General features: G+C 41.7%; 1 protein-coding gene across 1 annotated transcript in view; it reads left to right on the top strand.

Moving 5' to 3' along the window:
* Positions 1–12,628, top strand: part of LOC143414598 (protein NLRC3-like) — a 43,632-nt gene that overhangs the window by 13,395 nt on the left and 17,609 nt on the right. Inside the window, exons 3-6 of the mRNA XM_076879323.1 lie at positions 4,375–6,166; positions 9,264–9,437; positions 9,678–9,851; positions 10,045–10,218. Of these exons, the coding sequence (XP_076735438.1) occupies positions 4,375–6,166; positions 9,264–9,437; positions 9,678–9,851; positions 10,045–10,218 (2,314 nt within the window). The remainder of the gene's footprint in view (positions 1–4,374; positions 6,167–9,263; positions 9,438–9,677; positions 9,852–10,044; positions 10,219–12,628) is intronic.

Below are 12,628 nucleotides of genomic sequence, written 5' to 3'. Positions count from 1 at the left end.
GTGCTGGGTGTTTTTTATATATATATATATATATATATATATATATATATATATATACTAGTGATTAAATAAAGAAAATCTTAAATAGGAATGGGAGGGGGGGAAGCAGATGGGATATTGCACAGGAATGAGCAGCAGTACAAACTAAACAGTACAAAAGTTTTTTTTTGTGGCAGTTGTTACAGTATTGCACTTTTTTAAATATAAATAAATAAAGTGAAGTGACCAGTGCAGATTAAACAGAGTAGCTTCTGAGTGCGTCCTGTGGACTGTGTTGTGTGTGTGTTTAAGTGTTGTGGTTGATGGTAGAAACTGTGTTTAAGTCTTGTAGTCCGAGCAGACAGACTCCTGTAACGTCTGCCAGACGGTAACAAGAACAGCTGATGTGCTGGGTGGCTGTGGTCCTTGATGATGCTGTGTGCTTTACGGAGGCATCGCTGGAGATAAATGTCCTGAATGGCAGGAAGCCTCGTGCCAGTGATGTGCTCTGCTGCCTTCACCCTCTGTAGTGATTTACGGCTGCTGGCAGAGCAGCTTCGTACCAAACTGTGATGCAGCTCATCAGCAAGCTCTCGATTGCACACCTGTAAAAATTTGAGGTGATGTTGGCGTTCATGCCAAACTTCCTCAGCCTCCTCAGGAAGTAGAGCTGCTGGCGAGCTTTCCTGATAGCAGTGTCTGTGTGAAGCAGTGTCTGTGTGAAGGGTCCAGGAGAAGTCTCGGTGATGTTGACTCCAAGGAATTTGAAGCTGCTGACCCTTTCGGCCTTGACACTGTTTATGTGGATGGGCTGGTGTTCCCTGACTGGTCGAGAGTCAGGTTATTTTCCAGACACCACTCGTACAGCACCATCACCTCCTCTCTATAGGCCGTCTGATCATTGTCTGTGATGAGGCCTATGATGGTTGTGTCATCCGCAAACTTGATGATGATGTTGGACTCGTGTTTGGCAACACAGTCGTGTGTGAACAGGGAATATAGGAGGGGGCTAAGCTCACAACCCTGTGGCGTACCTGTGTTTAGGATGAGTGGTGAGGAGGTGTGCTTACCAACTCTCACCACCTGGGGCCTGTTTGTGAGGAAGTTTAGAATCCATCTGCAGATCGGTGTTCCCAGCCCAAGGTTGATGAGCTACAAGGCAAGTTTTGAGGGGATGATGGTGTTAAATGCCGAGCTGTAGTCGATGAAGAGCATCCTTGCATATGTATTCCCTTTTTCCAGGTGAGTGAGGGTGGTGTGCATTGCCAGGGCGATGGCATCCTCTGTGGCTCTGTTTGTCCGATAGGCAAACTGAAGAGGGTCCAGTGTGTCAGGGAGGGAGGAGCAGATGTGACCTTTGACCAGCCGCTCCAGGCACTTCATGATGACGGATGTCAGTGCAACAGGACGGTGGTCATTCAGACAGGAGAACACTGATTTTTTGGGAACAGGAATGATGGGGGATGCTTTGAGGGACGTGGGGACCACTGACTGCCTCAGGGAGAGGTTGAAGATGTTGGTGAACACCTCTGCCAGCTGTTGTCTGCGTCAAAACGAGCATAGAAGTTGTTGAGGTCGTCTGCGAGAGATGCAGTGGGCTGCATCCCCGGAGTTAAAGGCAGAGGTCCGCACTTTTAGCTTGGCGCAAACGTCTTTATTTACCCAGAGTTTCTGATTTGGGTATATGCGGACAGTGGTTTTTGTGATGATATCATCCATGCACTTTCCAATATATCCAGTGACAGAGTCTGTGACTTCATTGATGTTGCCATCAGCTGCATCCACAAATATCTGCCAGTCAGTTGTCTCAAAGCAGTCCTGTAGGACCTCCTCAGCCTCACTGTCCCATTTGTAGATGACCCTGGAAGCTGGTTTTTCCTGCTTCATCCTTGGTCTTGTTAAGGGTTCAAATATTGAGGGTGAGTACAAAAACAACGATGGTCCAGCAGAGTTGGTCAAACAATGATTTTAATTAAACACACGCAGCGTGGGAAGATGTACACTGCACACACCAGCTGTAGATCTCCGCCCCCAGAACTACACATCCATTGTTTTAAAGCATCGGTAGGATTTATGACGCCCCCTTCATACGTCAACACAGATACAATACATGCATTTTCAAAACCACAAATGTTCTGTTAGCAACTTTTGACACAGTAAGAAAAGAAAATTTTCTTCGCCTCCAAGCCAGGTGTTTCCTGTCGCTGCCAGACGCTCGCTTATCGTCTGGAACATCAGCAGCACGTCCTACAACAAACTTGTAACTTATGCAGGCACAATTTTGCAGTTACAGCGTTTTCCAAAGTATTATTTGAACTCTCGCCTACCCCTGAATCTAACTGCTGTGTAAGTGTGTGTGTATGTATTGTTAAGGTTCAAAAATATTGGGGATGGAGACAAGAGAAACCACAATAACAACACTGGTCCGGCCGGGTTGAGTCAAACGATGATTTTAATGATCACACACGTGGGAGATGGAAACTGTATGCAGACAGCATCAGATCTCAAAATGGTGGAGCATTGCTCAAACTTTTATAGCCTCTGGTGCCTCCACCTTATCATAAAAAGCCTAAACATTCACATGCTTTCTCTCACACAGCGCCTAAGCTACGACCTTGGCTCCCTGTTTATCTGCTCCTGCTGAGATGGGGCAGAAAACTCCAGCACACTCTGTTCTCTTCTAATCAGACAAATAAGGCGATGACTTTCTGCCAACAGTATTTCTTATAACTCAGCAGTATAATGCATCATAAAACAATATCATTCATTCACAATAAATCAACAGTTTAATATAATGCACATCAGTTTAACTAATGCAATAGTTATCAGCTTCTTCTAATTCAGGAGAATAATGCAAACTAAAACTACATAATAATTCACAATCTTTAATTAGGGGTCTAACATGGCATAAAATAATATTATAATCTAATACAGAGTAAATCAATTTGTTGATCAATTATTAAGTCATGTACTAACAGAGACTTGGAGGAGAGAGACCTAATATTTAATAATCCACATTTCACTGTGTTACTCTTTGGTTCAGATGTGGATACTGTATTGTTCTTTCTTTGTGATTGTTTATGTTTAAGTTGTTTGTTGCTGGTTTTTAGTTTGTTTTTTGTCTGTTTGGGAGCTGACACAGTCTCTATGGAGATGGGTTTTTGGGGGGGTAGCAGGAGGAGAGAAGCTGCAGAGAGGCGTGTAAGACTGCAACTCTGCTTCCTGGTCCCAACTCTGGATAGTCATATTTTGGGGGGTTTAATAAATTTGTCCATATTTCTAGAAATGAGAGCTGCTCCATCCAAAGTGGGATGGATGCCATCTCTCCTAACAAGACCAGGTTTCCTCCAGAAGGTTTGCCAATTATCTATGAAGCCCACATCGTTTCTGGGACACCACTCAGACAGCCAGCAATTTAAGGAGAACATGCTAAACATGTCACTCCTGGTCTGATTGGGGAGGGGACCAGAGAAAACTACCGAGTCCCACATTGTTTTGGCAAAGTTGCACACCGATTCAATATTGATTTTAGTGACCTCCGATTGGCGTAACCGGGTGTCATTACTGCCGACGTGAATTATGATTTTACTGAATTTACGTTTACCCTTAGCCAGCAGTTTTAAATTTCCTTCAATGTCGCCTGCTCTGGCCCCTGGAAGACATTTGACTATGGTTGCCGGTGTCTCTAGCTTCACATGTCTGAGAACAGAATCACCAATTACTAGAGTTTGACCCCCGGCGGGTGTGTCGCCGAGTGGGGAAAAACGGTTAGACACATGAACGGGTTGGTGGTGTACCTGGGGCTTGTGTTTAGGACTATGCTTCCTCCTCACCGTCACCCAGCCAGCCAGCCTATTTCCCTGGCTGCTCGGCACATTCCGCTGAGGGAGAGCTAGTGGGCCCTATGGTACCTTGTTCCCTAACTACAGGGGCCTGACTAGCTACGGGTGTTTCAAGGGTGTGACACCGACCCAGTTCTGCAAAGAAGAATGAAAGAAACTGCGTAAAATTAGGTTTACCAAGCTTTAAGCATTATAATCAAAAAGACTTGCAGCTCTAATTGCTGCCAGATGTACTTCCACAAAGAATTGCGGCGAGACTATGAATTATTATGTATGGCAACATTTTATTAGTTTTTAATATATTAACAAGAATTCCAAGCATGCGTGTCTTACATTGTCATTATGTGGTATTTTATTTTTTTAAAAATTGACTTGAGAAGTGAATTTACCACATTTTGAAGGAATGCATGACAAAATGTGAAATAAGTGAAAGGCTGTGGATACACTTTATCTGTAGCTTCTATGTAGGGACCCTTTTGGTCAGGTAATGTTTTGACTGTTTCTGCCCAGGCATTGATACTGACATGTTAACCGCTTTTGTTTATTATTTCAGAGGCTCTTGAGAAGTGTCAGATTAACTTCAAGTTAGAACTGAAGAAGAAGTTCCAGTGTGTGTTTGAGGGCATCGCTAAAGCAGGAAACCCAACCCTTCTGAATCACATCTACACAGAGCTCTACATCACAGAGGGAGGGACTGCAGAGGTCAATAATGAACATGAGGTCAGACAGATTGAAACAGCATCCAGGAAACCAGACAGACCAGAAACAACAATCAGACAAGAAGACATCTTTAAGGCCTCACCTGGAAGAGAAGAACCAATCAGAACAGTGCTGACAATGGGAGTGGCTGGCATTGGGAAAACAGTCTTAACACAGAAATACACCCTGGACTGGGCTGAAGACAAAGCCAACCAGGACATCCAGTTCATATTTCCATTCACTTTCAGAGAGCTGAATGTGCTGAAAGAGGAGAAGTTCAGCTTGGTGGGACTTGTTCATCACTTCTTTACTGAAACCAAAGAAGCAGGAATCTGCAGCTTTGAAGACTTCCAGGTTGTGTTCATCTTTGATGGTCTGGATGAGTGTCGACTTCCTCTGGACTTCCACAAAACTACAATCCTAACTGATCCTAAAAAGTCCACCTCAGTGGATGCGCTGCTGATAAACCTCATCAGGGGGAAACTGCTTCCCTCTGCTCGCCTCTGGATAACCACACGACCTGCAGCAGCCAATCAGATCCCTCCTGACTGTGCTTTCATGGTGACAGAGGTCAGAGGGTTCACTGACCGACAGAAGGAGGAGTACTTCAGGAAGAGATTCAGAGATGAGGAGCAGGCCAGTAGGATCATCTCCCACATCAAGAAAGCTCGAAGCCTCCACATCATGTGCCACATCCCAGTCTTCTGCTGGATCACTGCTACTGTTCTGGAGGATGAGCTGGAAACCAGAGAAGGAGTGCTTCCCATGACTCTAACTGAGTTATACATTCACTTCCTGGTGATTCAGGCCAAAAGAAAGAAGGTCAAGTATGATGGAGGAGCTGAGACAGATCCACACTGGAGTCCAGTAAGCAGGAAGATGATGGAGTCTCTGGGAAAACTGGCTTTTGATCAGCTGCAGAAAGGAAACCTGATCTTCTATGAATCAGACCTGACAGAGTGTGGCATCGATATCAGAGCAGCCTCAGTGTACTCAGGAGTGTTCACACAGATCTTTAAAGAGGAGAGAGGACTGTACCAGGACAAGGTGTTCTGCTTCATCCATCTGAGTGTTCAGGAGTTTCTGGCTGCTCTTCATGTCCATCTGACCTTCATCAACTCTGGAGTTAATCTGGTAGAAGAACAACAAACAACCTCCAAGAACTCTGAAACAAGAGAACCTGCAGAGAAACACTTCTACCAGAGTGCTGTGAACAAGGCCTTACAGAGTCCAAATGGACACCTGGACTTGTTCCTCCGCTTCCTTCTAGGTCTTTCACTAAACAGCAATCACAATTTTCTACAAGGTCTGCTGACAAAGACAGGAAGTAACTCACAGACCAATCAGGAAACAGTCCAGTACATCAAGAAGAAGCTCAGTGAGAATCTGTCTGCAGAGAAAAGCATCAATCTGATCCACTGTCTGAATGAACTGAATGATCGTTCTCTAGTAGAGGAGATCCAACAGTCCCTGAAATCAGGAAGTCTCTCCACAGATAAACTGTCTCCTGCTCAGTGGTCAGCTCTGGTCTTCATCTTACTGTCATCAGAAAAAGATCTGGATGTGTTTGACCTGAAGAAATACTCTGCTTCAGAGGAGGCTCTTCTGAGGCTGCTGCCAGTGGTCAAAGCCTCCAACAAGGCTCTGTAAGTAATATTAAATCAGGCATGATCAGTTCAGAGAACACTTAAAAATACATAAAAATAGGGAATTAAATGATCATCACTCACTTGGTCAACTATGATACCTTTAATGTTTCAGTCCAGCCGGTCAGCATTTCTGAGAGATTTTTGTCTGTAGCTCTTATCAAAGGACAATCCAGACCCAGCCTATAAGACTATGGGCTCTGATCCTTCAGCCTTATCCTCAGCCTTATCCTCAGCTTGCTCACTTAGTTCTTTTTTTCTAAACCATATACCTCAGTTATGTTGTGGAAACTCTTAAATAAAACTGCAACTACCAGCTAAGCGTGTCTTTTGAAGTGAGGTTTATTAAAAGAAAGAAATATGAAAAACACTGCAGTGGAGAGAACGTTCAGATCAAACACCAAACATTTTTCTGAGGAGGCACACCACCCTGAAATATTTTATATCTGCCCAAACACTCTTAAACAAAGAACATTCCATAGCATATCATAAATCTCTATACCTTCAGTCCAGCTCATTCTTTACCCCCTCCTACTCTAACAAAAGTTACGACCACCCATCACCTCATTAAGAGCAGGATGTCTGGAGATCTTCAAGTCTCAAGTGGACCGTCTGTGAAGATGCAATAAAACCTAAGGCCCAATTGTGAAAACATTCTACATGCATACAACTGGTGTCAGGAGTCATCTTGCTAAACTAAAGAGATATGATTAAAATATGTGATTAATGCACGAGAAAAGAAATCTGCCACCAGTTACAAGATTGTATCTTTTCTTGATGTTTATAATCCAAGTTCTGGTTTCTGTCTCACCTTAAGTACACACTCATTTTTTTATATAATTCTCTGCTATGACTGTCCTGATTATATCCAGTATAGAGGAAAAACCTTGGGCATCATAATTAAAATTGCCGTCAATGTCCTGTTTCTTGTCAGTAACTGAAATTGTCCAATCGAAAACACGTTGGTATTTAGGGAGGGCAGGACTTTAAAAGGCAGCTTGTTTTTGACAAAAAAACAAAAAAAACAAGAGTCTGCACCAAGTCCATCATGTGAGCAATTATTTACAACCACATTTTTATAGCAGAACCAATAACTTACATTTTTAATCTTAGCCTCTCGAACAGTGAGATCCCTGTAATATGGAAATCTGCCTATGTTCTCCCTTTGCTGAAAGGAGGTGATCCTTCAGATGTTAATAATTACAGGCCCATATCTAAATTGTGTGTTCTAGCAAAAGTTCTAGAAAAGTTCATTAGTGAACAACTGAAAGATTTTTTGGACAAAAATTCAGTTCTTTCCCAACATCAGTCAGGATTCAGAAAACAACACAGCACAATAACTGCTGCTATTAAAGTGGTTAATGACATTGTTGATTCAATGGACTGCAAAAATTACTGTGCGGCTCTTTTTCTTGACTTGTCAAAGGCTTTTGATACAGTTGACCATGCTATTTTATTAAATAGACTAAACAATATTGGTCTATCTGTAAATGCTGTAAGTTGGTTTTCAAATTACTTGTCAGCAAGAAAACAGTGTGTCCGTGCTGCTGGGTCTTCTTCCTCTTTTCTCCCAGTATCCAAAGGAGTTCCGCAGGGCTCCATATTAGGACCATTGCTATTTTCTCTTTACATAAACAACCTTTGTGATAATTTGTCAAATGCAGCATTTCATCTTTATGCAGATGATACAATTATTTATTGTTCATCCCCTTCAGTAGCACAAACCCTGCAATTTCTGCAGTCTGCCTTTGATGTCGTTCAGTCCCATTTAACTCAACTTAAGTTGGTGTTAAATCCAGAGAAATCCAAGTTTATGTTATTCTCAAATGGCAAAGAGTTGTTAGCTACGTCTCCTAAGATTAAAACAATTCAAGGATCTGAAATTGAAATGGTCACATCTTACAAGTATCTAGGGATCATTATAGATCAGAATTTGTCATTTAAGACTCACATTCAAAGGCTTGTGTCGAAGTTAAAACTAAAACTAGGTTACTTTTTTAGAAACCAATCCTGTTTCTCCCTCCAAGTGAGAAAACATTTGATTCGTTCAACCTTTTTACCTTTATTGGATTATGGTGACCTGCTTTTTATGAATGCACCTGCCCACTACCTAAAGAGGTTGGATACTGTGTACCATTGTGCTTTACGTTTTATTACTGGCTATGGAAGTCGTGTACATCATTGTTCTCTGTATGCTGCTGCTAAATGTCCATCTTTGCATATTCATAGACTCTCCCATTGGTTGATTTTTATCTATAAATCTCTCCTTGGGCTGGTTCCATCTTATTTATGTGTTTATATGTGTAAAAACCACAACCAATACAACCTTCGTTCGAACAAAATCATACAATTGATTGTCCCAAAAATCAGAACAGAATGGGGGAAAAGGGCTTTTAAATACGCTGCCCCTGCTTCCTGGAATAATCTGCAGAAGGAACTGAAATTATCAGAATTGGTTACCTTGGGAGAGTTTAAGTCTGTCTTAAAAGAACGAGAGAACAGCTCTTTTACTCAGTGTGATTGTTTTTAATGTACTCTTTTTGTATTTGATCTGTTATTGTATATTTTGCACATGTTTGTATGGGATATTGTATTTGTTTTAAATGTTATATACCTATGTGGTATGTGACTTTTGTTGCCATGATGCCAGGTCTCTCTTGGAAATGAGATTTTTAATCTCAATGAGATTTTTTACCTGGATAAATAAAGGATTAAAAAATAAAAAATGGAAAAAAAAACATTTACTGTAATCACAGATATTAGAATTAATAAAGTGACCAACAGTACTGTAGTAAGTTTAGTACTGTAGTAACTGTAGTACTGTAGTACTCACAGGCCTGAGCCAGCAGACACTGAACTAGTGTCACTAAATCTACCCGCTCTTCTCTGGTTTCCATTTAGATACACTGGTATAATTGTGTTTAAAATGAAATATTTTTCTTCTGTTAGACTTAAGTTCTTGAACATTTTTTTAATTTAATTTTGCATTGTAGTGTACTCATTTGTGCTCATTTGATTACCTAGGTTCAACATATAAAGTGATTATATTTGATAATAGATATTGTTTTGTTGTTCTCGTTCTTGTTGTTTTTTGCAGGCTGAGCAGCTGTAACCTCTCAGAGAAAAGCTGTAAAGATTTGTTGTCAGTCATCAGCTCCCAGTCCTGTAGTCTGAGAGAGCTGGACCTGAGTACCAACAGCCTCAATGATTCAGCTGTAAAGCTTCTGTCTGCTGCAGTGGAGAGTCCACACGCCAAACTGAATATCCTGAGGTCAGATCAGAATTTGTATTCTCTTTTGTTTGTTTATATGTTTGTTTTTTGTTTTTATCAAGTGAGAAAATTTAGCCAGTAAAGGTAAACTTTACCATTTATTGTTGTTTTGTACAATTTTTATTCATTTCTATGTTAAAGTGAAGTTTTACTAACCTACTCAGCACAAAACAAACAGGATTAGTTATTACACCTTGATTACACTTTAGCAGCAGTCTTTCTTAATGTTTTTATTTTCAGACTCAACATCTGTGAAATCTCAGAGAAAATCTGTGAAGCTCTGTCCTCAGTTCTCAGCTCTGGGTCCTCTAGTCTGACAGAGCTGGACCTGACCATCAAAAACCTGCAGGATTCAGGAGTAAAGCTTTTGTCTGCTGGAGTACAAAGTTTAAACTGTAAACTGAATGCTCTGAGGTCAGATCAAATGTCATTTTATTTTTTTTTAAAACGAAATTAAAGATTTTGTCCATGTTCATCCATATGATGTTGTGTCTTAGAATATTAAGGTTTCCTTTAAAAATAAAAAAAGATGCCACATGTAATGTAGTAATATAATAACAAACTTTACATGAGTATTTGTTTTATAGTTTGTCTTTTATTTTTTTAGACTGACTGGTTGTAATCTCTCAGAGACAAGCTGTGAAGCTTTGTCCTCAGTTCTCAGCTCCCAGTCCTCTAGTCTGAGAGAGCTGGACCTGAGTAACTCTGACCTGCAGGATTCAGGAGTGAAGCTTCTGTCTGCTGGACTAAAGAGTTCACAGAGTGCAGTGGAAACTCTCAGGTTAGGATTCAAACTTTTCCACATATGATCATTTAAAATGTGATTATATTATTGATTGACTTATTAATAGAACTTTCAGCTGAACTGTCACTTCATATTATCCTCACAAATGGAATTATCAGGAACCTGCTGGAGCCACACACCCAGTTTAGGGGTCTCTGCCTGAGTGCTGCAATTACCACTGGGACCACTGTTGCCTTCACCCTTCACAACCTCTTGAGCTCAAAACATGTTCCACATTGCTTTGATTACTGCACTTTGATGTATTCAAGTCTTTATTATAATTCACAGCTGTGTTCTTTTATTTATTGCCTTTGACAAACAAGTGGCCACTTTTCATCACTCATCCAAGTGACTTCTTCAGTCTCAGCTGACTGCAGGTTTCAATCTTATAAACAGTACATTTGCATAATGACTGAAACCAGCTCACTGCAGAAACAATGGGCTGGGAGGTCAGTTCCTTAATCTTAATTATGCAAATTCTCATTACCATTGATCAACAACCACTGACCAAAACCCACTGATCAAAGCCCACTGATCAATGGCCATCAGCACCATTCAGAGTTGGGGAATGGCTGCAATCACAGCATTGTAAGATGGCGAAAGATGTACCAAAAAGGTGTTTGACTTTACTGAGAAGGCTCGTCTAGCACAGCACAAGAAGTCTAAGACCAGGCAACAAAGGAAGTTTGACTTACTTCTTGTACGTCGGAAACCACCGCAAAATACGGAGAGTGTCCTCAGTGGCTAGAAGAGAGAAGGATGTGATACCGAGGATGTGGACAAGTGGGTGAAGAATCTGTCTGACAGACAGTTCACCCAAACAGAGAAAAACATCCTTGCTAAAGGGTTGAATTTTGCTGTCACACCGAGACAAATCCCGCTAGTGGAGCTGATCACAGCCACAGAAACTGCAAGCCTTCTCAGTAAAGTCAAACACCTTTTTGGTACATCTGTCTGTGAAGGTTCTCAGTCATCCAGGTCATCGTAGTCAAAGGAGCCTGCAAAGAAAAGCGTATGGACTTCTTTAAGTTGCTTGAAGACGTTTCACCTTTCACCTCCTCTCCCTGGCTGATTGGGACCCACACCCAGTTCCACACCTTGGCTCAGGCAATTAGAGGATCATCAGGGGGTCCTTTTGTCCCTCTGTGGGGGGTCACTCCCACTAGGTTCAAATCTGGGACTCCCCACCATTTCACCTTAGAACTGAAGAAGCTTCTCGGATGAGAGGTGAAACGTCTTCAAGCAATTTAAAGAAGTCCAGACGCTTTTCTTTGCAAGCTCCTGTGACTTTTTGGTACATCCTTCGCCATCTTACAGTGCTGTTAAAGCAGCCATTCCCCAACTCTCTGTGAATGGTACTCATGGTCATTGATCAGTGGGCTTTGGCGTGGAATTACTAAATTTAGATACCCAGTGGTACAAAATACCATTAACTTTGGTCCCAGTGCTGATTGTCTTTTTGTTTGATTCCATATACTTAACTCATCTGTTTAAGCCAAGTTACCCGCCTGTCTCTCATTCACTCTGTCACACGCATGCAGACTTTTTCATGCACAGAGGCACAGGGCTCCCTCATCCCATCTTTTAGAGAGAATGGGTAATTATATAAACAGCTTTCAGCGAGGCAGGGATTAGGTCCCAGAGAAAGTGATGCTGTCTAATGCTGGCATATCTCTATCACATACTGGAAAACAGAGCAGGAAGAACCAGGAAGAACATGGAGCGGGTGTGTGTGTGTGTGTGTGTGTGTGTGTGTGTGTGTGTGTGTGTGGTATCTAAAAATAAAATAACCAAAAATAGAGAGGACATAGCCTAACATATGAAACAGGAAAAGATCACTGTGTAATCCATTTATTTCAACAAAGTAACTGTATTCTGAATACCACCTTTTTAAACAGTAACTGTTGGGTCTGTGTTTCCACAAGCCCCGCTAATTCTAGAGACTTATTCATCATGAAGAAAATAAGACAGTCGATCGATCGATTATTTGAGCAAGGGAGGCCTCGTCTGTGTCCACCACGAGAATGACCCCCAGATCTGACCTCCTCCTGCTACCTTTTATTGAGACACAATTCACACAAAACACGTCAGAACAAAGCCACGCCCACATGGTCCTAAGACAAGGTGTGTGTGTGTGTGTGTGTGTGTGTGTGTGTGTGTGTGTGTGTGTGTGTGTGTGTGTGTGTGTGTGTGTCCTGCTGACCAAAGGGTCGTAAACCCAGGAAGCTTACATCAAAAGAAGCAGATCTTCCAGATAGGATGTATCTGCAATAAAACATTTCACCCCCACCAGAACCTCCAGAATCTGGGGGGGAAGGACAGTGGAATTTCTTTCATCAGAGTTAAAACACTGTACAAATGGTAAACATAAAAAGACAAACATTTAACAATTTAACTCTAACAGTAA

This window comes from Maylandia zebra, linkage group LG3, assembly GCF_041146795.1.
Source record: "Maylandia zebra isolate NMK-2024a linkage group LG3, Mzebra_GT3a, whole genome shotgun sequence".
Classification (NCBI taxonomy): Eukaryota; Metazoa; Chordata; class Actinopteri; order Cichliformes; family Cichlidae; genus Maylandia; species Maylandia zebra.
The sequence above is the reverse complement of the archived record's forward strand: the minus strand, read 5'-3'. Positions and strand labels throughout refer to the sequence as shown.